Below are 23620 nucleotides of genomic sequence, written 5' to 3'. Positions count from 1 at the left end.
CCCCCCCCTCCGCCCCTCCTTTTGTTTTCTTGTTGACCTCTTAACATCCCGGGAGAAAAACAAATGGCTCGCTGATAAGCAGTGTTCTAGAAGATTGGAAAGGGGGAAAGGGAGAAATCGAGGAAGAAGGGAGACAACTTGACAAGGAAATGTCACGTCATGATGGGTAACGACAAGCTTTATGAATACTATCGGCATTTGACATTCTCATTTCTGGACTTCTCGTGGAATGCTTTTTGCTGTGATGTCGTTCCATCCATCGCGTCTGGATCATGGATGGCATCTCCAACATCTTTCCATTACGACATGTTCCCACATGTGTTGGGTTGGGTAGGTAGGTGTTGGTTGGTGGGGGGATCGGGAAAAAGGAATGGCCGGTCGTCCCCAGACCCATAACCTCTTTTTACCTCCTTCAGATCCTTCGCCAGTCGGCGCCACAAATGCCAAATCCTATTTTGCGTGAACGCGTGCGTTCTTGGCGTTTGGAGACCCCAGTGTGGGGTAAGGCTCGGTGGTGGGTCTTTTCTAAGCCAGATAAGGTTAGAGTGTGCTCATTGGGCCAGTCAGGTTTGTGCGGGGTCGGGGGGTTTCATCAGGGCACGGTCATGGAGGAGAGCACAGAAAAACGTGGAGTGGAGTGGGATCGAGATGGTTGCCGTCACGAGCCGAGCAGAGACGCGTTGGATGAGAATTTGCGCTAGGCTTGATATATTTTTTTTTTTTGGGAGAGGATTTGAAATTTTCAGGATTTGCTGGCTTAAAGCTGGGTTATATATCCTTCACATTTCTGTCACAGAGACTTTCCAGAACCTCAAACTTTATGCTATAACAGCCAAAAGAACATACATCGATGCATGCCACCGCCCATGCCCAGACGGGGTGTAGCGGGGGCGTTGCAGTGCGAGTCGGATCCTGGGGTCTTGGCCTGGGGTCGATCGCCGAGGAATTGGAGATGGAGTCTCGGACGGCTGGAAGCAGGCTAACGAAGGCGTGTGGTTGGACATGCCTGGAGACCAGTGGACGGAGTACACAATGGGTGCCAGCATGGCCACGGCAACCACCTCGCGCTGCTCGCTGTTCGCTTCTAAAGCCAGGAGAACAGATACAGAGGTACATGCTATTCAGCTGACCGGATCGGCCCTGGCAACCTGGCCTGATGCATCCCAGGTTCCATTGTGCCATTGTTCCTGGCCTGGACTCCTGGAGCTGCCCGAGTATATATACCAACTTTTTTTTCTTCTCAACCTTACAAGTTGCCCCCGGCTCCTCTCTTGAGTCCTGAGCCTGAGTTCTGTGTTTTTGCTCGGGGTGTTCCTGTCTGAGACACGAGTTCTTTCCTCCCATCTTCCATCCCTCTACCTCCTGTTTCCGTCCGATCTCTTTCGGGCCTGCTATCCTTCTCACCACCAATCGATCTCTTGTCTTGCCTCTTTGCCTCCTCTACGTCGCCCCCCTCGCCCTTATATACGGGAACTGACCTCTGCCGACCTGGACTACGTTGCACATACGCTCCGCATTGCGTGGAACTCCGGCATTCACTCTTGACTGGCTTCCATTCAACCGCGCTGGTCTGGTTGATTTATCATAGAAGCACTCTCTTTGCACAAACCATTTTAATCAATTCGCTCGTGGTCGCTCTTGACGATCGATTAGCGTCACTCTTAACGCCAACCAACTTTTTTGTTTTTTTTTTTTTAAAAAAAACACTCTTTTAAACATCACACAAAATGTCCGGTCCTCCATCCCGCCTGCGCAACGTCCTGGGCCATCTGCTGCCGCAGCCGTCGCCCTACGCGGACCACGCGCCCTACCACTTCTCGCACCTCTCCCCTACTTACTTCCTCGAGCGCGCGGCCTCCATCGAGCCCAATGCCGAGGCCGTCTACCATGTGACGGCGAACGGCCGCATCCTGCGCCGCAACTACCAGGAGGTGGCCGACCGCGCGCGGGGCCTGGCCTACTTCCTGCGCAAGCACAACCTCAAGCGCGTCGGCATCCTCGCGCCGAATACGCCGGCTTTCCTGGAGAGCATTTACGGTATCGTGGCTGCTGGCGGTGTTATTGTGCCTGTGAACTACCGTCTCAAGCAGGAGGATGTCAAGTACATTTTTGAGTTTGCCGAGGTGGATTCGATTATCGTCGATAAGGAGTTTGAGGGGCTGCTGCAGAAGTTCCGGGCAGCTAACCCGACTGTGAGGATCATTGTTGATCTGGTATGTCGCCCCTCATTGAGCTAAAAAAAAAAAAAAAGAGAAAATAAAATAAAAATAAACGGGGGACGAACGGGATTTTGCTAACTAGATACCAGGATACCGATGCGACAGAAGGCGCCCTCTGCGGCCCCTACGACGAGGCCGTCCTGGAGGGCCTGAAGTACGACCAAGAGACGGGCAACAAGGGCTGGGCGGACCTCGTCTCCCAGCGCGTCGCGAACGAGGACGACCTCCTCGCCATCCCCTTCACCTCGGGCACCACCTCCAAGCCCAAGGGCGTCATGTACACCCACCGTGGCGCTTATCTTGCCGCTCTCGCTAACATTGTCGAGTCTGGCCTCAACCTCCCCGACCGCCGCTGCCGCTACCTCTGGACCCTGCCCATGTTCCATGCCGTCGGCTGGACCTTCCCCTGGTCCGTCTGCGCCGTTCGCGGCACCCACGTCTGCCTGCGCAAGATTGATTATCCCCTGATCTGGCGCCTGCTCAAGCAGGAGGGCATCACCCATTTCAACGCGGCTCCTACGGTCAACACGCTCCTGTGCAACCACAAGGACGCGGAGCCGCTGCCCCATCCCGTCCGCGTCACCGTCGCCGCTAGCCCCCCGACCCCCGCGCTCTTTGAGCAGATGACTAAGCTTAATCTACTGCCTGTCCACGTCTACGGCATGACTGAGACTTATGGACCCATTACCCGTGGCTATATCCTGCCGGAGTGGGAGCGTCTTCCCGGCCATGAGCGCTTTGCCAACATGGCGCGCCAGGGCTGGGGTTTCTTGACCAGCCTGCCGGTGCGGGTGATCAAGACGGATCAACCGGAGGGCGTGGTCGTGGACGTGGAGCGCAACGGCAAGGAGATTGGCGAGATCGTATTCCAAGGGAATATCTGCTGCAAGGGGTACTATAAGGATCCGGAGGCGACGAGGAAGCTATTCGAGGGCGGTGTGCTGCACTCGGGCGATCTGGCCGTTTGGCATCCGGATGGGAGCATCCAGATTCAGGATCGGGCGAAGGATATTATTATTTCTGGTACGTTCACTCTCACTTTCTATGCTGTCATGTGAATGAAGGCTAACCTCACCCAGGCGGCGAGAACATCTCCTCTGTGGCCCTCGAGTCCATGCTCGCGGAGCACCCGGACATCCTGGAGGCCGGCGTTGTCGCCGTCCCCGACTCGCACTGGGGCGAGCGGCCCAAGGCCTACGTGACCATCAAGGAGGGCCACGCCAAGAATTTGCGCCCGAAGGACATCATCGACTGGGCCAAGAACCAGAGCAACATCAGCAAGTTCATGGTGCCCCGCGAGGTCGAGTTTGTGCGTGAGTTGCCCAAGACGAGCACGGGCAAGATCAAGAAAAACGTGCTGCGCGAGTGGGCGAAGAAAGGCACGCCGAAGGAGTTTGCTTTGGAGTAAATCAGACGGGTAGGGGTTTGGGATTAGGTTCAGGGGTGTTTTGGAAAAGGCTGATTGCTTGGTTCGGAGCGAGCATCATGATGTGGGATTTTTACTATCCTTGGTTGAGGGTCTTATTTTAAGGGTCTTTCTTTTTTTTTTTTTTTTTATTTGATTGTTGATACCTCATGGTGGTTGGTTTTAGGGTGTTTCTGACCTGGGTTGTTTGGTTGCTAACCTAGCTGGGGGATTGGGCAGAGGCGGGTGTAAAAAAAAAATACATGTATCAATTGCATTATATATTTGGCTTTCAAGCCTTGAAACAATCGTGGATTTTGTGATATGCCTTTGGTTAATATCAATAAAATGCAGGGAAGGGAATCGACCCCTATTATCGGGCCTCGAACTCCCCTTTCCTGCCATCCACGAATAGAAGCTGCGTGGCGCAGCGGAAGCGCGCCGGGCTCATAACCCGGAGGTCACTCGATCGAAACGAGTCGCAGCTAGTCAGTCTTTTTTTTAAACATCGTGGCTGTTGAACCTTTTTGCTCCCATCTGGATGTATCCAACAGAGATATTACCATAGAAAGCCCGTAAGTAACGTTTACTTGGTTCCTTTTGACAATAGATATCGCTTTCCTTCGAAACACCAAAAAGAAGGGACCTACGAAAAGGAAGCATATAGCGAAAGGCATGATGTATGTGCAAAAACAAACCAACTAGCTGCGACTCGTTTCGATCGAGTGACCTCCGGGTTATGAGCCCGGCGCGCTTCCGCTGCGCCACGCAGCTTTTGTTCGCTGGTTGTTGAGGTTGTAAGATTCGCAGGGACTTTAAAATATGGTTTGATTGTGCCGAAGGTGGTGTGGATGGGGTGTTGTGGAGATGAGGGATTTGTAAATTTTTATGCTGTGTGCGGGAAGGGGCTACGACGATGCCGTGTCCGGGATGGGCCGGTACGCAGTGTCAACGGAGTGGGATCGGAGGTTAGGCATGGTTCCATATCAGTGTGAAGGACGAGGTTCGGGGTTCTGGTGTGTGGTGGGCTGGCACTCAGAGAGATGAGGTGAGCATGTGAATGAAGTCACTTGAGACGTCAGGGCTGGCTGGTTGATTCAAGCAACATTACATAAGATCTTATTAGTCACCTTAACTGGGACATACCGACACCCAAGCCTATTCATGGCTCCCGGCAGGACCTTACAAACTCTTTCTCCTTGGAATGAGATAATCAGATTCCCTGGCCATGACTTTAAGGAGTCAGCTATCTAACAACAATCACCATGAACCGGCGATAACTTGACTTAGCTTGTGGCTCTCCATATCCCCCTGATTTACCCTCTCGGCCTCTCCTGAAGCCCACCACCACCCTCAACCTCCTGGAACTTCCTCTTCCCTAAGCACTCGCCCCACTCTCCCTCCCCTTCTCCCGGAGCCCACTCCATAACCTCCCACTCAACCCTTACCGTCCCCGACTCTGTCCTCGTTTCCTCACCCCCAGTTGCCCGTCTCAACGTCCCAAACCTACTCTCCTCAAGCCACTGGTCCAGCCATGACAACCCCTTACCTTTCTTGATGGCCTTGTCCCCTTCAGCAGGGTTCTCCCTGGCGTAGGCATCAATCTCCCCAGAGGCTGGATTGGAACCTAGATCAGGAACGAGCCCCAACTCCTCCAAATCAGTTAAATCCCCCGGCGAGAGGCTCCCCAGTGCGAGCTGGATGTAGTCGGCTTCGTCGGCGGGGGATTCGTGCCAGAAGGCGAGGGGCGTGCCGCAGAAGCCGCAGAAGTAGCGCTTTTCGGTCGTGGTTGTGGTCGTGCCAGTCTCAAAAGGTTGAGAGTTTGCTTGGAGAGTGACGGCAGGTGGCTCATACACGACACGGATCTGAGTTGGTGATTCGTTGGAGTGCAGCGGGATCGTCTGGCTGTGGTACCAGGTTAAGGGGATACGCAGGTAGAGGGGGAGGAGGCCTGTTAGGGATGGCGGAGAGGAGCCTATGAGAGGGAAGAGGTTAGATTGAGGTGAAGTGGGAGGAGTTGAGGGCCTTCAAGTGAGAGGTTGGAGGTGGTGTTGGGGGGAAAGGAGGAGGAGGGGGGGGGGAGAGTAAAGGGCTTACGATGGATAATGACTTGGGCTTGACGGCGGATATCCGGGTCCTTAGGGAGCTGGACGATGTAACGGTTGCGGCCGCAGTGACAGCCTCCGTGGAGGAGATAATCGAGGCCCGTCCAGTCGGCGGTGCTTTGGAGAATGGGAGCTGGAGGCATTGCTGAGGTTGTTTTGGAAGTGGTCCAAACGAGTGCGAGTGAGACAAAGGAGCAAGGAAAGTGTCCCTAGTTTGAGGAAGGCTCTTAAATTGGCCGAGGATCGCAGTTTTGTTTTGAGAAATCAAAATCAGAGAGGTCTGTGCTGATGAGATGGGATGAAAGATGCCCGGTCACCTTGAGAGTGTTTATGAAGAAGGAAGAAGGAAAGCACTCTTCCCTGGCAAGGCCGTGGGACAATTACCAGAACGTAGCCTGCTCAAAAATTGTGCAGGGTGTTCTGTTGGTTATCGTTGGGTATATCATGGGACTTCACTTCCAGGCATCCCACGGTTTATTGTTAATCTATGTCCTACCAACACGCCTTGACCAACGAACAGCTCTGCCGATCCTTTGTCTGCTCGACCTACGGGAGAACCGTACAGCATTTGCGGCTGGATGTAGAACATATACATAACGAATTCCTTTCTCCCAACCGTCTAGATTTCGGGCCGTTCTTGGTTTAGAAAGGATAGGCTCGCAACCGCACGGCATTCTATGACTCGAGCTTGAGATACAGCGGTTAACTTGGCAGATGTATCCCACGGATCCGAGGCGAGGCTACATCAGGCCATGAAGCCGGCCATGATGAGTAATAACATGCAGGCTGATTAGGCAATCTAAGGACAGAGGACTCGAAGACTACTCCTTTGAAAGCCAGGCTGGTTACGGTCTCTTAAAGCTGTCGAATGAGGCTGGCTGCCAGTGGCAAGCCAGAAAAAAAGTTACATCTATCAGGGGCAGCGTTACCCGTGAGTACAGGGAGCCGTAAAGTAATTGCACGCCTGCAGGAGTTAGCTTGCAATACTTAAAGGCACCATGAACCGATAGAAAGTACGGAACTAAGATTTACTAAAAATATTTCGATCTCCTGAATATTTATCTACCACATAACTATTCGGGTTGAGAGTCAGGAATGCCTTCAGCCCAGCAACCGCTACCTAATTACATCGTAAAATGTATGTAACGCCGTATTTAACGGAACGGTTGCCACAGCGTCGCCGCGCCACACGCGCCTTGTCCGCCAAGCCAGCCAATTTAGCCCGTCGCGTCACGTCCAGTCAATCTTTCTTTCGAGCGCGTGCCTCTTGGAAAGCTTTGTGTCAAACCTCTTGAACCACCATCATAAGAGCCGATCGCGATATACACACCTATCGCGACCGCCCATAATTATTACAATAGTAGCAATATTAGGGCTTCAGCCTCACCACCATGGCTGCTATGTGAGTCCTTCCTCGTTCGTCGCAGCCGCCTCTGTTTGCCCAGCCCTACACAGCTTTAGCACTCGCTGCGCTCTGCAGCTTTGCAACCTCCACTTCTTCCTGCGCAAGCCGCATTGCCAGCAGTCAGCTAACTCGACTTTAGTGAGAGCTTCGACCACATCTACCTGGACCTGTCCAAGGAGCCGGGCAAGTGCAGGTTCGCTGAGAATGGCCTGGGCTGGAAGCCTGTTGGCGGCGGCGAGACCTTCACTCTCGATGTGAGCAACATAGGTGGCGCCCAATGGAGCAGGGCCGCCAGGGGATATGAAGTCAAGATCCTCCAGCGGACGTCGGGCGTCATCCAGCTGGATGGCTTCCAACAAGAGGTGAGTGTTGCATGGCTGCCCAGCGTGCGGAGACACGTGGGAAACGCTGACCCTTTGACAGGACTACGAGCGGCTCGCCAAAATCTTCAAGAACTGGTACAGCACCAACCTGGAGAATAAGGAACACTCGTTGCGCGGCTGGAACTGGGGCAAGGCAGAGTTTGGCAAGGCCGAGCTCACCTTCAACGTGCAGAACCGTCCCGCCTTCGAAATCCCCTACTCCGAGATTGCCAACACTAACCTGGCTGGTCGCAATGAGATCGCCGTCGAATTTGCCCCGGGCGACCACGGCAAGAGCTCCCAGAATGGACAGGTGAAGAGCAAGAAGGCCTCCGCGTCCAGGGACCAACTCGTCGAGATCCGGTTCTACATCCCCGGCACGACGACGCGTAAGGAGGCCGAGGGCGGTGAGGCAGGCAGCGATGCCGACGAGGAGGAAAAAAATGCCGTTACCCTGTTCTATGATACGCTCATTGAGAAGGCGGAGATCGGCGAGACGGCTGGCGATACTATCGCCACCTTCCTGGATGTCTTGCATCTCACACCAAGGTACGTCTTCTGCATATCGTTTTTTTTTTTTTACTGGGCTGCTGACGCAACGCAGAGGTCGGTTCGATATCGACATGTACGACACATCCTTCCGCCTGCGTGGCAAGACATACGACTACAAGATCCAGTACGAAGCTATCAAGAAGTTTATGGTCCTTCCGAAGCCCGACGACCTGCACTTCATGCTCTGCATTGGCCTGGATCCCCCACTCCGCCAAGGTCAGACCAGGTATCCCTTTATCGTCATGCAGTTCAAGCAGGACGAGGAGGTTACCCTGGACCTCAATCTGTCCGAGGAGGAGCTCAATGGGAAGTACAAGGACAGACTGCAGGCCCATTACGAGCAACCCGCCCACCAGGTTGTCACGTACATCTTCAAAGGTCTTGCCAACAAGAAGGTTACGGCTCCGGCCAAGGATTTCACAACGTGAGCCTCCCCTACCTCGGCTTATTTTGATCCATACTGACATACTGTTCGCAGCCACCGTGGCCACTACGGCATCAAGTGCTCGATCAAGGCCAGCGAAGGCTTCCTCTACTGCTTGGAGAAGGCCTTCATGTTTGTGCCCAAGCCTGCGACATACATCTCGTATGAGCAGACACAGTCGGTCACGTTCTCGCGTGTGGGTGGTGCCGTCTCGACGCTGTCGACGTTCGATATCACCGTGCACATGAAGAACGGCCAGGGCTCCTCGCAGTTCAGCAACATTAACCGTGAAGAACTGAAGGCGTTGGAGGACTTCTTCAAACTGAAGGGCCTGAAGGTTAAGAATGAGATCGACGAGGACGCTAATCTTCTGGCGGCTGCACTGCGCGACGACGACATGGCCAGCTCGGATGAGGATGTCGTTGGAGGTAAGGCCGACCGCGGCTCGGCTGATGAGGACGAAGAGAGCGTCGACGAGGACTTCCAAGCCGAGTCGGAGAGTGAAGTCGCTGAGGAGTATGACAGCCAGCATGAGAGCAGTGGGTCTGGCAGTGATGAGGATGATGATGACTTGGATGACGATGTGGTGGACGACGATGAGGATGAGGAAGAGGAGGAGGAGGAGGAGGAGGAGGAGGAGGAGGAGAGGCCCAAGAAGAAGAAGAAGACCGGCTGAACCGGTCGCTGAGCTTTCTTCGGGGCTAAGATAGGATGAGAGTGGGGACAGGTGACTGTGAAGCCTAGCCCAGGCTGAAGGGACCTGGAACTGCTTACACGCAGTTTGCTGATTGTCTCAACAATCGGCTCGGGTTCGGCACGATTCATATCTGCGTCTAAACCATAAACCATGAATCTGGGCGCTGCTGCACTCGACGAGTCGGGCGGGTAAGGTGGGATGTGCTCAGAGAGGCATACATGTATTAAGTTATTCCTTTGGTTGATATCCAGATTTTTACCGGAAGAATAGGGTTCAGGTTCGGCTTTCACTTCACTTGCATTCTCTCGTCTTGACTCTCACCGTGTCATCATCTCCCAAGACGCCTGCTTAAATGTATGGTAAGGTAAGGATGAAAGGTAAGTTACGCGCCTGGCTCGTGCGCGTTGCAACCCCACCACAGGCAGAATCATGGCGCCTCGGAGCCTGAAGTCCACGGTTGACTTTTTTGAATTGTGCTGTGCCCCACCTTGGTCGATTCGTTCCACAGCGGCAGCATTCCATCCAGCAGCAAGCCTTTGTCACAAATCCAACGTTCCAACGGCAAGCTTTCCGGTCAAAGTTTGTCAGTTGAACAAAAATATCGACTCGAAACCGCGCACTCTCGAAACATCCCTGACGCTGCTGCCTTCTAACGCCGACTAGTCACGAAGTTTTCCCCCGCCGTGCTTACTCGAAATCGCAGTCAAAAGCCGTCGGTTTGAACGACTGGCGCAACACCAGAGAGTCGGGAAGCAGATCATTAGGAGGGCTGCCTGAGTTGGGGCCGAGGCATGCATGCGTGAAGGACACTCGAATAAACTAGGCTGCGAGATCTGAGAATGCAGAATACGTCCACTACTGCCATAGAGCTGCCCGCGATATAGCGCCTGCAGCTGCACCAAAGGACGAGACAAAAATTACCATCTACACCATACATAATTCGAGGCCATTCCCTTTTGTTGCTGTCGATTTCGCTCATAGACCAAAAAAAAACCCTAGTCATTGTCCAGCAATGGACGCTCAGGTGAGCAATGATGGCCTTCCCCGCTGCCCAATGCCTTAGCCCCGCTACAAAAAGCAGGATACCGCCCCGCCAGCGCCGGGCCCCTCCAAAAAAAAATATTGTTATATAAAAACAAACTCGGCGTGCGATTAACTGACATGTGCTGCGTCTGGGGTTATAACAGATCGAGCAAGCGATCGAGATCGCCGCGAATCCTGCGTCGGAACCATCGCTCAAGAACCAGGCCATCGAATACCTTAACCAGGTCCGCGCCGACCCCCAGGGCTGGCAGGTCTGCACTACCCTCTTCACCCGCACTCCTCGCCCATCCGAGGTTACTCGGCTAGTGTCGCTAGAAATCATCAACAATGCCGTGCAGTCGCAAGTCCTGGACGCCAACGGCTTGAGCTTTCTCAAGCAGGCCCTGCTCGACTACATAGCGCGCAACTATGGCGGCGAGTCTCAGGACTCACCTGACCCGGCGCACCTTCAAAACAAGCTTACCCAAACCTTGACTTATATGTTTGTGTTCCTCTATAAGGAGGGCTGGACAAGCTTCATCGATGACTTCCTGGCCCTTGCAAACAAGGAGAACAATCTGCCTGGCGTGGTCATGTACCTGCGCATCTTGGGCTCCATCCACGATGAGATTGCCGACCTGATGCTCAGCCGCCCCGACAGCGAGGCCAAGCGCAATGCCGAGCTCAAGGACCTGATCCGCGAGAGGGATATGCGCAAGATTGCGCAGTCCTGGAAGGAGCTGCTGGTGCGGTGGAACGGCAAGAATGACAACGTGCTGGAGATGACGCTCAAGATCATCGGCAAGTGGGTTAGCTGGATTGACATTCACCTTGTTATCAACGAGGAGATGATGAACCTCTTGCTGCCTTTGGTTGGGAGGTTAAATGCCTCCGGCAAGGAAGACCGGGTCCGCGATGCGGCGGTAGACTGTTTCACGGAGATCGTGGCCAAGAAGATGAAGCCCAATGACAAGGTCGAGATGATCTCCTTCCTGAACCTCCGCGAGATCGTCACCCAGCTGCTGGCGAGCCCGCCGCTTAACGAGTGGAAAGGAACGCCCCGCTACGATACCGATCTTGCCGAGGCCGTAGCTAAGCTTGTCAACACCATCATGACCGACGTTGTCCGTGTCCTGGAGGATGGCAAAGCCGAGACGGAAGCAAGGGCAAAGGCTGAGCAGCTGCTGCGCGACTTCCTCCCGTCGCTTTTGCGTCTCTTCTCGGACGAGTACGACGAAGTGTGCTCAACCGTCATCCCCTCGCTGACCGACCTCTTGACATTCCTTCGCAAGGTTGGCACGTTGCCTGCCAGCTACTCAGAGATGTTGCCGTCTATCCTGAACGCCATCGTGCTCAAGATGCGGTACGACGAGACGAGCAACTGGGGCGCTGAAGACGAGCAGACCGACGAGGCCGAGTTCCAGGAGCTGCGCAAGAAGCTGCAGATTCTGCAGAAGAGTGTGGCTTCGGTCGACGAGAACCTGTGCATCGAGTACCTGAGCAATCTGGTGGCCAACATGTTTAGCACGCTGGAGCAGCAGGGTTCGAACATGGACTGGCGAGACCTCGACCTGGCGCTGTACGAGATCTACCTGTTTGGCGAGCTCGCGCTGCCCAATATGGGTCTGGCCCCCAAGAGCCAGGCGAATACCCTCGCTGTCGAGAGGCTGGCTGTCATGATGAGCAAGATGGTCGAGTCGGGCATCGCCAACTACCCCCATCCTGCGATCGTCCTTCAGTACATGGAAATCTGCGCTCGGTATTACCACTTCTTTGAGAGCCATCAACAGTACATTCCGCGGGTTCTCGAGAACTTTATCCAGCTGGTTCACCACGACCATGTTCGCGTCCGGACAAGGTCTTGGTATCTATTCCTGCGCTTCGTCAAGACGCTGCGGGCACAGGTCGGCAATGTGGCAAAGACGGTTATCGAGTCCATCAGCGACCTCCTGCTCATCAAGGCTGAAGTTCCTGGCAACGACGCCGATGATGACATGTCATCTGATGAGTCCGATCACTCGGCCGACGCGGTGTTCAACGGCCAGCTGAACTTGTATGAAGCTGTTGGCTGCATCGCATCTACCACTGCTACGCCGCCGGAGGAGCAAGCGCTGTACGCTCGTTCTGTCATGGAGCCCCTCTTTAACGACATGAGCGCGCACCTAGAAAGGGCCAAGACCGGTGATGCTCAGGCTATCCTGCAGGTTCATCATATCGTGATGGCCCTGGGTACCTTGGCTAACGGCTACAGCGAGGCAATTGCTGCGCAGCAGCAGCAGCAGCAGCAGCAGCAGCAGCAGCAACAACAACAGCAACAACCTAAGGACAAGGAGGGTGCCGCGGTCGAGAAGAAGGCCCGTCCACAGCCCCCACAGGTGATTGCAAACGAGTTCTCGCGTGCTGCTGAGGCCATCCTGATCGCTCTCAGCCAGCTCAATGCGAGCAGCGAGATCCGTGCCGCCTGCCGGTCCGCCTTCTCCCGTCTGCTCGGCGTTCTGGGCGTTTCTGTCCTGCCCCAACTGCCGCAATGGATCGAGGGCCTGCTCTCGCGCAGTTCGACCAAGGACGAAATGGCCATGTTCCTCCGCCTCCTCGAACAAGTTGTCTACAACTTCAAAGGCGAGATCTACAACATCCTCGACCTCCTCCTAACCCCCTTGCTCGAGCGCATCTTCAGCGGTCTCTCCGAGCCCATCAGCGGCACAGACGACGAGATCCAACTGCAGGAACTCCGCCGCGAATACGTCTCCTTCATCCAAGTCATCTTCCTCAACGACCTCGCCGGCGTCCTCGTCTCGGCCGCCAACCAAGCCATCTTTGAGTCCCTCGTCCAGTCCATCATCACCATCGCCAAGACCCTCTCCTTCGGCAACCTCGTCCCCTCCCGCATCGCGCTCAACGTCCTCACCCGCATGGCCGTGCAGTGGGGCGGCCCGGACATCGTCACGCCCGGCCCGGAGAACAACCTTGCTAACCCGACGCCGGCGCCCCAGCCCGCGTTCTCTGGATTTGATAGCTTCATGATTGACCAGTTCCATACCCTGTGCTGGGCCGTCATCCAGGATCCGACCTTCCGCCCTGGGTCGGATGCGCAGAGTAGGCAGATTCTGAATGAGATTGCTGGCTTACAGCAGGTGGTGTACGCCAAGACGGGAGATGTGTTTGTTAGGCATGTGAGGGAGGTGACGTTCCCGTCTCTGGGGCTCGGCGAGGCGCATGCGGGGGAGTATCTGAGGGTTGTGGCGACGTCTGCGGATCGCAAACCGGTGGGGCAGTGGTTGTTGGAATTGTTGAAGGGGAAGGGGGGCGGAAGGTAGGCAGGGCTGGATGGCAACTAAGGGGTAATGGGAGAGTAGATACGTGGGCTAGATTGGGAGGATGGTGGGATGGTGGGCGTAGGTAGAGTTTTGATGCTTTCTTGAGTTAGGTTGCCTAAGCTAGATTAGGGAGGCTAGGTTAGGCTTTGTAAGGTTGATGTTTGACGAATATACCTCGGCGTGGAAAATCTGAGCGCGTCTGTGGGGTGTGATGAGAGAGTTTTGTGTCGTATCAGGATTGATGGGTATGCTGCTCCTTATGAGCGAGATCGGAACACCCTCAATATATGGAGGCCACCACATGGCCAGCCTTTCCTGTGTGATCAATGGAGTAACAGATATGTTCTGACAACAGAGCGAATCACCAACTGTATTTCATCACCCCCCCTTACAAGGAGGTGTTCCCACATTTATCTATACCTTGGGACTTTACCCTACCCTTATTTCTTCCCAGTCCTCATAGCAGCCTTCTTCTTACGCATCATGCGCTTCCGCGCAATAATCTTGGTGCGCATGGCCAGCTTCGCGTCGGCCTTCTTCTTGGCTTCCTTAGTCGGGGGTATATCTTTGCCAGCAACCGGCTTATTGCTATCCTCCTCCTCCTCCTTCTTCTTCTTCTTTTCTTGAGCTTGCTTCGCGCCCTTACCCTTCTTCTTCCCCTTACCCTTCGCCTTACCCTTAGCATCAGCCTTCCCCTTCTTCTCTTCTTGTTTCTCGTCTTTCTCTGCCGGCCCCACTTTCCCCTCCCTCCGTCTCTGCTCCCTCGCCAACCTCATCTTCTCCTCCTTCTCCCGCCTCCTCTTCACTACATTGGCATTCTCGATCGCAAACTCCACAATCAGCCTCTGTGTCTTACCCTTCTCGTTTGTCAACGCGTGCCCGTTCAGCCACCGCAGCCCCATCAGCGCCCGCCGGTGCGAGTAGTACTCGATGAACCCGTATCCACGACTCCGGATCCCCGCCGCCGCCCCCGTTGATTTCGCGACTTTCTTCTCGTCGACTTTCGACCCGTCCTTGGCCGTCTCGAAGACGATCTTGGCCTGTTTGACGACGCCCTTGCCCTTTGCCTTGCGGCGCCGCTCCGCTTCGCGGTCAGCGTCGCCGCCGCGCGTCATTTCCTCTTGGGACAAGGGCTGGCGCTTGCCTTCTTTGACGTCCTTTGCGAAGCCGACGATGGCTTGGCGGGCGAGGGCTTTGAGGTCCTTGGAGGTGAGGTTGGTTGGGATGTTGCGGACCGCCAGGCGCGTCAGGCTGAGATGGAGAGCAGGGTTCGACTCGATCAGCTTCTTGCGCTGGCGGAGGCTTGCCTCGCGCATCTTGATCTCGGCCGGGGTCAGGAGTTTATAGAGGGGGGATTTGGGAGTGATGACGCCCTCGGAGAGGAGGAACAAGCGGCGCTTGTCCTCCTTCTTTTTCTTGGGCTTTTCCTCGGCTAGGCGCTGCGCTTCGTCCTTTGAGACGGCTTGCGCGACGGACAGGATGCGCCCTTCGAGGGTGTAGTTGCCCGTGGGGTCGGCGAGCTCGTCTTGGAGGACGGAGTGTTTGGCTTTGAGTAGGACGGGGGCTTGGGGCCGGGGTGCGCCGCGGATACAGGCCTTGCAGTCTTGGATGTTGCGGAAGCAGACGAAGCCTGTGCCTGCGGGCTTGTCGGTTGTCTTGTCGATGACGACGCGGGCGTAACGGACGGGGCCAAAGCGGGTAAAGTGGGCTTTAAGGGTTTCGTCGGTGGTGGTATAGGGGAGGTTGCGGACGAAGATGGTGGTCGAGGTGTCCGTCGTTAGTTGTTTTTTGTGCTTTTCTTCTTCTTCATCTTCTTCGGAGCCTGATGCGTCGGAATCCTCTTCTGGTGAGGTTTCGTCTGAGTTTGAGTATTCATTCTCGTCGAATGAATCTTCATCCTCGTCATCATCAGACTTACCCTCTGAGCTCTCATCGTCGTCGTTATCGTCCTCCTCCTCCTCCTCCTCCTCCTCCTCCTCTTCCTCATCATCATCATCATCTTTTTCTTCTTCTTCTTTTTCTCTGTCCTCCTCGTCATCCTTCTCTTCATCTTCATCTTCATCCTCGCTTTCCAGGTTCTCGCCAAAATTCTTGAAGAAGTCAGCCAAATCCTTGTCGGCCTGACTCATGTTCGGGTCATCCTCGTCATCGTCCTTCTTATCCTTCTTGCTCTTGCTCTCCTCCTTCTCCTTCTGCTCAGATGCCTGCAGCTCGGAATTGATCTTCTGCCATGTCTGCTTGTCCACAGCCCAATCGACAACCACGGTACGCCCGTCAATAACCGTGCCATTGACAGCATCAATAGCCTTCTGGGCGTTCCTGCGGCGGCGCATAGTGACGAAACCGAAACCAGCCAGCTTGCCGTTATTGTTGGGCAGGTCGGAGAACTTAACCTTGCCGTACGGCTCAAAGATCTTGGCCAACTGCTCGGACGTCTTGATACTCCATGGCAGGTTGCGAATAATAAGCTTGGGCGGCTGCTTCTTCAGCTCCTTTTCGAGCTCGCGCTTGCGTTTCTCCTCGATCGCCTTGGTAACGGCCTCGACGCCCGATTTCTCCGGGTTGCGGTGGCGAGGGTGGGCAATATCGAGCTTCAAGTGGCGGCCTTCGAAGTAGAAGTTCTGCAGCTTCTCCTTGGCCTCGAGAGCGTCGTCCGGGTCGGTGAAGGCGACGAAGCCGAAGCCGCGCGACTCCTTGGTCTTGGGGTCCAGCACGACGGTCGCATGCTTGACGGGGTAGTATTGCGAGAAGAACTCGGTGAGCTTCTCGCTTGTAGCGGTCGGGGGCAGCGAGCGAACGAAGAGCTGGCGGGTCTCAGTCCGTGGCTTCTTTGCGGGCGGGTTGTCGCCGTGGTCCTGGGTCTGGTCGTTGCCATTGACGTCGCTACCGTTGGCAGGAACGTCGTCGGCCTCGCGCTGGCGCTTCTTGTCGCTTGACTGCGCCATTGGCAAGTTCTGTGACGTGGTTGAGGTATTGGTGATGCAAACCGTGGTGGTGAGCTTGGTCTGAGCTCCCCTCGACAAAGAGAAAAAAAAGCCTGGAGGGGAAAAAAGAAAAAAATCCAAAAAATTCCCTGGAGATAAGATAAGATCAACCAGGGGCTTATCAGCTTATCGGAGACAGACCCCTCCTCCAAAACAGTGCACGGCCCCCACTCTGCAGAGTAAACAAAACAACACCATCAAATCAAATCACAGGCCTTGTCGCCAGGTACCATCACCGAGTGTCTGGTCCCTTTTCGGACAGACACACCGCATCACGACTAGACATCACTCGACTTTTGACGCCCCACGTCCTAATTCCATGCGACTCGACCACCGCTTGAGTACGTGATCCCGATACAGACACCAAAATGCCCCCGCGCACGAGGTCCACGCGCTCGTCGCGCTCCTCGTCGGCCATCGACATCCCCGAGGAAACGCCCGACAACGCGCTGCGCACCCAGGTAACGACCGTGTTCCGCGAGGCCCAGCGTACAACAGCCTCGCACCGCAAGCTGGTAGTCACGCTGCGCAAGATCCAAGAAGCTTGCTGCTACGAACCCGCCACCGGGCAAAAACAGTCGGGCGCTGCGGCCGCCCTCTCCGAATTCGACGAAGATGACTTCAACACCGAGTTCGTGCGCTGCGCGCTGCGCATACTACCCGTGAAAAAGAGCGAGGGCGTGGGCGAGAAGACGGTGCGCTTCGTCAGCCTGTTCCTGCGGCACGCCATCGAGAAGGACAACGAGCTGCTGGGCGACACGCAGATGGACGAGGATGACGCCGACAACAGCACCATGCCCGAAACGCCCAGCACGCGCCTGACCAGCCATCTGATGGAGACTATTCTGCCTATGCTCATGGCCAAGGACAAGTTTGTGCGCTACCGCGCTGCCCAGCTGCTCGCCCATATCGTCAACTCGCTCGACGCCATTGATGACGACCTCTACCAGAAGCTGCGCGCCGGCCTGTTGCGGCGGATTCACGACAAGGAGCCCATGGTCCGCGCTCAGGCGGTGCTAGGCCTGGGCCGCCTGGCGGGGAACGCGCTTGACGAGGAGCCCGGCGCCGGCGACAGTGATCTGGATGGTGACGATGACGGGCCGGGAGGCGCCAGCGGCGTTAGCTTGATGGATAAGCTCATGGACGTGATGAAGAATGACCCCAGCGCGGACGTGCGCCGCACGCTGCTGGTCAATCTGCCCATCACGCCCAAGACGCTGCCGTCACTGCTGGAGCGCGCGCGCGATCAGGATCCGGCTACCCGTCGCGCCGTCTACTCGCGCCTGCTGCCTGCTCTGGGCGATTTCAGACATTTGTCGCTGTCGATGCGCGAGAAGCTGCTGCGCTGGGGCCTGCGCGATCGTGATGAGAATGTGCGCAAGGCTGCCGCCCGGCTCTTCCGCGAGCGCTGGATTGAGGACTGCGCGGGTACCCCTCGCCCTGAACCTGGCCAGCCGATCGAGCTGTCGCCGCCGAATATGGACGCGCTGCTTGAGCTGCTGGAGCGTATTGATGTTGTTAACTCGGGCGGCGAGAACGGCATCGCGCTCGAGGCCATGCGCGGCTTCTGGGAGGGTCGTCCAGACTACCGCGACGCCATGGTCTTCGACGACCACTTCTTCGAGACGCTCAGCGCCGAGTCTGTCTTCGCTCTGCGCACCTTCAATGACTTCTGCCGCAACGAGGCCGGCGGCAAGTACGAGGCCCTGATCGAGGAGAAACTCCCCGAAGTCACTAAGCTAGCCTTCTACCTGGAGCGCTACATCAAGGTGCTGATCGACGCCATCAAGCGCGCCGAGGAACAGGGCGAGGAGGAAGAAGAGGACACAGCCGAGCAGGAGTTTATCGTCGAACAGCTCCTGCACATCGCACTAACCCTCGACTACGCCGACGAGGTCGGCCGCCGCAAGATGTTCGCCCTGCTCCGGCAGACGCTCTCCATCCCCGAGCTCCCCGAGGAATGCACCAAGCTCACCGTCATGGTTCTCCGCGACCTGTGCGCCCCCGACGCAGCCGGCGAAAAGGAGTTCACCAGCGTCGTCTTGGAAGCCGTCGCCGACGTGCACGACACCATCGTCGACGAAGACGACGACGACGCCAACGTGCCGGCCGAAGACGACGAGAGCTTCGTCTCGGCACGTTCCGAAGTCAGCCGTGAGAGCACGCCCGCGCCGGGCGGCGGCGAAGGCGGCGGCAGCAACAGCCGCAAGCGAGGCCGCAGCCCGACGCCCAAGATGACGGAGGAGGAGGCGGCGGCTAAAGCCATCCGCGAGATCATGATCAACATGAAGTGTCTGCACATCGTGCAGTGCATGCTGCAGAATGTTCAGGGCCAGCTACAGTCCAACGACAACCTCATCAGCATGCTCAACAACCTGGTTGTCCCCGCCGTGCGAAGCCACGAAGCCCCCGTCCGCGAGCGCGGCCTCGTCTGTCTCGGTCTCTGCGCCCTGCTAGACCGCTCCCTCGCCGAAGAAAACCTCACTCTCTTCATCCACTTCTTCGCGAAAGGCCACACCGCGCTGCAGATCACCGCCCTGCACATCCTGACCGACATTCTCGTCGTGCACGGCGCGCAGCTCCTCTCCGCCAACCCGACCTTGCTCAAAGTGTACGTCAAGGCCTTGCGCTCGGGAGCAAAACATCCCGAGCTGCAGGCCGTCGCCGTCGTCGCCGCCTCCAAGCTCTTGCTCGGCCGCGTGGTCAGCGACCGTGATGTCGCCGCCGAGCTGCTCAAGACGCTGGTCGTCGCGTACTTTGAGCCCGCGAGCGCGGGCAACCAGAGCGTGCGGCAGGCCCTGAACTATTTCCTGCCTGTGTTTTGTTATTCGAGGGCGGAGAATCAGGATTTGATGAGGCGCGTGGCGCTGGATGCCCTGCATACGCTGTATAATGTCAGGGAGGGGTTCGACGATGATGATGCGGATATTGATGATGAGATGGTGTCGCTGGCCACGATTGGCGCGTGTCTCGTGGATTGGACCGATCCGAGAAAGGTGTATACGCCTGATGCGGGCGGTTTGCAGGCGGAGAAGCATGTCAACGCTGATGTTCATCTTGACTTTGCGAAGGCAATACTGGAGCGCCTAGAGGGCAACGTTCCCCGTACGTCTTCCCCCTTCTCCCCTTCCCCCCCTTCTCCCCTCATTACGCTCCCGCTAACTCCCCTATCCAGGAGAAGAAAAGAAAGTCCTCGCCTCGCTCCTCTCCAAGCTCTACATCTCCCCGGCTTCCTCCCCCGACAAGACCCGCGAAACCTACCGCGTCGTCTCCGCCGCCGTCGACACCAACCTCCTCCCGGACACCACCAGCCGCAACGCCTTGTACAAGATCCACGTCAGCCTTGGGAAAATCGTCAACGCCCTGGACGGCGCGGTCCCCTCCGTCGAGACGGCCTCTGTCGCCGGGAGCACCGGTACCGGCATCGGTACTACTACTACCGCGGCTACGGGCAGGCGGGTCACGAGGGGTTCGGTTTCGGCTGGCTCAGGGACAGGAGCCGGGAGGAGGAGCATCAGCAGGGCGAGCAGCGTCTCCACGAATGCTGACCGTCCTGCCTCGGCGTCTGCTGCCGTGCCTGGGAGCAAGGCAGCCAGTACCATTGAGGAAGAGGAGGAAAAGGAGCAGGAAGAAGAAGAAGAAGAAGAAGAGAAGGAGGAGAAGGAGGAGGAGGAGGAGGAGGAGGAGGAGGAGAATGTGGATGAGGAGACGCAATTAGCGATGCAGTTGCAGGCGGATACGACGGCGGCGCAGAGTAGGGAGGGGTCGGTGCAGATTAAGAGGGAGGAGGATGATAGTGAGAGTGAGGCGTCGGATGCGACAGTTGTGAGGGGAAGTGTGGGGACGGGCAGGAGGGTTAAGCAGGAGGAGGATGATGACTTTTAATGGGAAAAGGTATTGTTTGGGTTGGGTAGGGTAAGGTTGTTGAGGGAGGGTTTTTAGGGTATGGATGGGACGGTTGGGGATGGGTGAATGAAGGTGTTCAATCGGTCAATCAATCAATCACTCAATCACTCAATCAATCAATCAATCAATCAATCAGGATGCTTTACGTACTAGTACGGAGGTATATTATATATGTTTCTTGGTTTCATTAGGGAATGGTACCTATGATCTTGTCTCCGATAACTCTTAACGTACCATATTCATATACACGCCTTCGTAAAAAAAAAAGTGACAACCTACCAAAAACATGCTATACGCGACTCTCCCAAACCCCCAGAGCGTACGTCAACCCAGCCACTCCCACATCTACAACCAAATGTTGTCCCAAGCTCCACGTCACAGTGTACAAATACTTAGGCGAGAACACCGTCCAGATAAATAAATGTGTTCTCAGCAGCGTACATGCCGCCATAACCGCCGCCGCAGCACCAGCCACGAACACCGTCCTTACAGCGACATGACCTCTAAATATCCCCTTCACCTTCTCGACCCCGTTCTCCTGCCCCTTAACAGCCCCCGGCCTTACCCGAGACTGAGCAAGCCTCACCCTCGTCTCCAACAACAACGTAATTCCCGCAATAGACCACCATATCACCGCCGCCCAGTTACTCACAAACGTCAACACCCCCACAACAGGGGCGCTGTACGCTGCCACACCGTTATACGCGCTGGAGAGGTCGACCGACGCAACGGAGTTGGAGCCGCCTGTGGCAAAGAATGACGCGTGCTGGAGGAGTAACAGGGTGATGCTCAGCTCGATGGGGGATAGGCCTAGGGAGCCAAACGACGAGGGAAAGGCGAGGGAGGAGAGAAGACGGTATTGCAGGTTGAAGAGGATGTAGAGCGGGATGGTGCCGGGACGGGACTGGGTGAGAGCGAGGAGGGTGTAGAAGGGGAGGAGGGTGGATGTTCCTGGTGATGTTAGTATCCTTTAATTACAAGAAAGAAAGAAAGAAAGAAAAAGGGGGGAGGGGAGGAGAAAGAAGACGTACCGCTCTGATCCAAACTTATCCTCCTCCTTGCCAGAACAAACCCAACAACCAAAACAACACCCGCCGCCAAACCAATAAACACCGCCCTCGCCCTCGTCACAAGCCCAATACTCTCCAACCCCGTCCCGTCCACAGGCGTACTGAACCCCAACCTCAACAGCCCCTTGACAAAATCCGTCACCATCTCCGGCGCATCTTCCAAGCAGAACGCAACCTTAAACGTAAACGCCGCCAAAACCAACCCCGTCGCCACCGCAAACGCTAACCAAGGCGGCAAACCCCCGCTCAGTCCATACACCAGGTTCTGATGCGTCCAGGCGTACGTTATCCCAACCAACGTCCACAACAGCGGCGGGTTGGTATGCAAAAAAGTCTTGACCACGTCCGGCGCTGCCGCGTGCTTGACGCCGGTTTGGATCCAGGCGCGGACGACGCGGGTGGTCAGGAGGAGGGTGAGAGTTAGGAGAACGGCTCTGGCGCGGGAAGAGGGGGTTGCAGTGCGGAAAGCGCGCAGGCCGAGATGGGTGAACCAGGCTGTGAGCGACCAGTACCAGAAGTGGTGCTCTTCTTCGATGTAGGAGCTGGCAAACATCATGGCGGCGTAGGTAGTGAGGATGAGGAAGAGCGGGATGAGCGAGCGGTGGAGGTTGGTAGATACTGTGAGAATGGAAGACGAAAAAATCGCCATGAGGAGGGCGAACACAGCGAGGCAGAGGCCCAGGAAAATGCGTGGAATGTCGTAGTTGCTGGCCATGCTGCTTAAGACGCGCTGGGCGAGGCGAAGCCACTGGGGTTGATTGGTTCAGCATTTGGTTCGAAAGGGGAATTTGACTCGAGGTCGGCTCACCTTCGTGATTGTTTGGATCAGCTCAGCGCGAGCTGTGTCATCGGCGTCCTTGTACTGGGCAACCTGAGCAACGAGAGCATGCCAACCGCGGGCAAGATCCTGGTAGTCAGCGTTTGAGTGCTCTAGTATACCCGCGTCTACATCAGAGCTTTTTGCCCCAAAGGCAGTGAGCACAATGTCCAGCAGCTGGTGAGCATTTCGCATCAGGAGCTGGACTTGGTCCTCTTCTGCAAAACTGTTAACAAAAATCTCCTTAATAACAGATGAGTAAGGTAGAGAGGATTACATACCAGACCAGAACGGCAAAAACGCCGGAATCAAGGCGCCCAGATTATTTTTCGGCACAGGCAGACCCAGCAAAGCACTCAACGTCGGCGCCAGATCCGACTGCTCAACGGTACTGTAGAACTGGAAGTCCTCATTCTCCGGCAACGGGGACTGCCGGTCATCCTGCTTGAGCGTCCTGAGCTTGGGAGAGATGAAGACCAGGGCTGGGGATGTTTCACCAGCAGACGAAGCGCCATGGTTGCCGGCATCATTCATGCCGTGGTCGCCACAGACAATGAAGAGGGTCGATTGGAGATGGTCCTCCGACTCGATGGCTGTGTAGATCTGCTTTATGACGGCATCCATTTCACGCTGCTTGGGGAGCATGTGTGGACTGGGGGAATGTTAGATATTTAGTCCTTTTTTTTCTTTAATTCTCCATGAGCTTTTTTTTTTTGGACTACCAACCTTCTAGGGCCGCCCTTGTGACCAATATGGTCCAGGCCAAGGTAGTGCAGGATCATAGTATTCCAGTCATCCCTCTTCAACTCGTCGGCGATATGCCGGGTGACATTATTGTCCACCTCGGTGAAGTCCTGTACTCATCAGCATTTGCCTTAACCCCTGACACCCTCATACAAGCAACCTACCGACACGAAAAAGCTACTCGTCCCATCCGCGCGATCAAACACGCCCGGAAACAACTTCAGCCATGTATCATCGCCATACATGACCAGCTTTCCGGGACGTCTGGCGCGCATCTGGGCCAGCCAGGTATCCTGGTTGGCCAGACTGGACGACTCATCTGTCTCGTCCAGGTTGAGGACGACATCCAGGAAAGAAGGGATCGACCCCGTGGTGATGGCCTTCAGCCGCGGCATGGTGACTGTGGGTGACGTGGCGTGCGCCGTGAAGGGGAGGGCAATGCCATCGCGGATGAGTCTAGTTGGGAGGACGAGTTAAAGGGTTACTCAGAGGGAGGGAGGGAGGAGAGAGAGAGAGAGAGAGGAGAGAGAGAGAGAGAGAGAGAGAGAGAGAGAGAGCGAGAGAGAGAGAGAGAGAGAGAGAGAGAGAGA

At 55.9% G+C, this 23620-nt stretch overlaps 7 protein-coding genes and 2 non-coding genes across 9 annotated transcripts in view; 5 read left to right on the top strand and 4 right to left on the bottom strand.

Moving 5' to 3' along the window:
- Nucleotides 1–1727: 1727 nt before the first annotated feature.
- CTHT_0070380 (uncharacterized protein) lies at nt 1728–3627 on the top strand (the record flags this gene model as incomplete). Its single annotated transcript, XM_006697251.1, has 3 exons — nt 1728–2213; nt 2309–3242; nt 3299–3627. The coding sequence occupies 3 exons, from the start codon at nt 1728–1730 to the stop codon at nt 3625–3627; spliced, it is 1749 nt and encodes a 582-aa protein (XP_006697314.1).
- A 413-nt stretch (nt 3628–4040) lies between these two features.
- On the top strand, nt 4041–4112 carry CTHT_0070370. Its single transcript has one exon. It is a non-coding gene; the product is annotated as a tRNA-Met (tRNA).
- Nucleotides 4113–4326: 214 nt separating this feature from the next.
- CTHT_0070360 lies at nt 4327–4398 on the bottom strand. Its single transcript has one exon. It is a non-coding gene; the product is annotated as a tRNA-Met (tRNA).
- A 542-nt stretch (nt 4399–4940) lies between these two features.
- CTHT_0070350 (uncharacterized protein) lies at nt 4941–5872 on the bottom strand (the record flags this gene model as incomplete). The annotated part of the gene is made up of 2 exons (XM_006697250.1): nt 4941–5599; nt 5722–5872. 2 exons carry the CDS (start codon nt 5870–5872, stop codon nt 4941–4943), a joined length of 810 nt encoding a protein of 269 aa, XP_006697313.1.
- Nucleotides 5873–7120: 1248 nt separating this feature from the next.
- Nucleotides 7121–9148, top strand: CTHT_0070340 (uncharacterized protein; the record flags this gene model as incomplete). The annotated part of the gene is made up of 5 exons (XM_006697249.1): nt 7121–7131; nt 7274–7496; nt 7558–8045; nt 8101–8472; nt 8527–9148. 5 exons carry the CDS (start codon nt 7121–7123, stop codon nt 9146–9148), a joined length of 1716 nt encoding a protein of 571 aa, XP_006697312.1.
- Nucleotides 9149–10181: 1033 nt separating this feature from the next.
- Nucleotides 10182–13509, top strand: CTHT_0070330 (uncharacterized protein; the record flags this gene model as incomplete). Its single annotated transcript, XM_006697248.1, has 2 exons — nt 10182–10193; nt 10357–13509. The coding sequence occupies 2 exons, from the start codon at nt 10182–10184 to the stop codon at nt 13507–13509; spliced, it is 3165 nt and encodes a 1054-aa protein (XP_006697311.1).
- A 440-nt stretch (nt 13510–13949) lies between these two features.
- Nucleotides 13950–16454, bottom strand: CTHT_0070320 (putative nucleolar protein; the record flags this gene model as incomplete). Its single annotated transcript, XM_006697247.1, has 1 exon — nt 13950–16454. The coding sequence occupies one exon, from the start codon at nt 16452–16454 to the stop codon at nt 13950–13952; it is 2505 nt and encodes an 834-aa protein (XP_006697310.1).
- A 407-nt stretch (nt 16455–16861) lies between these two features.
- On the top strand, nt 16862–20378 carry CTHT_0070310 (condensin complex subunit 3-like protein; the record flags this gene model as incomplete). The annotated part of the gene is made up of 2 exons (XM_006697246.1): nt 16862–19598; nt 19669–20378. 2 exons carry the CDS (start codon nt 16862–16864, stop codon nt 20376–20378), a joined length of 3447 nt encoding a protein of 1148 aa, XP_006697309.1.
- A 413-nt stretch (nt 20379–20791) lies between these two features.
- The window catches only part of CTHT_0070300 (uncharacterized protein), a gene marked incomplete at both ends in the record, with an annotated part of 3211 nt that continues 382 nt past the window's right edge, over nt 20792–23620 (bottom strand). Inside the window, 7 exons of the mRNA XM_006697245.1 lie at nt 20792–20884; nt 20965–21350; nt 21431–22217; nt 22278–22504; nt 22568–22938; nt 23013–23140; nt 23195–23486. Of these exons, the coding sequence (XP_006697308.1) occupies nt 20792–20884; nt 20965–21350; nt 21431–22217; nt 22278–22504; nt 22568–22938; nt 23013–23140; nt 23195–23486 (2284 nt within the window). The remainder of the gene's footprint in view (nt 20885–20964; nt 21351–21430; nt 22218–22277; nt 22505–22567; nt 22939–23012; nt 23141–23194; nt 23487–23620) is intronic.

The sequence above is a fragment of the Thermochaetoides thermophila genome (assembly GCF_000221225.1).
Source record: "Thermochaetoides thermophila DSM 1495 unplaced genomic scaffold scf7180000011822, whole genome shotgun sequence".
NCBI lineage: Eukaryota > Fungi > Ascomycota > Sordariomycetes > Sordariales > Chaetomiaceae > Thermochaetoides > Thermochaetoides thermophila.
The sequence above is the reverse complement of the archived record's forward strand: the minus strand, read 5'-3'. Positions and strand labels throughout refer to the sequence as shown.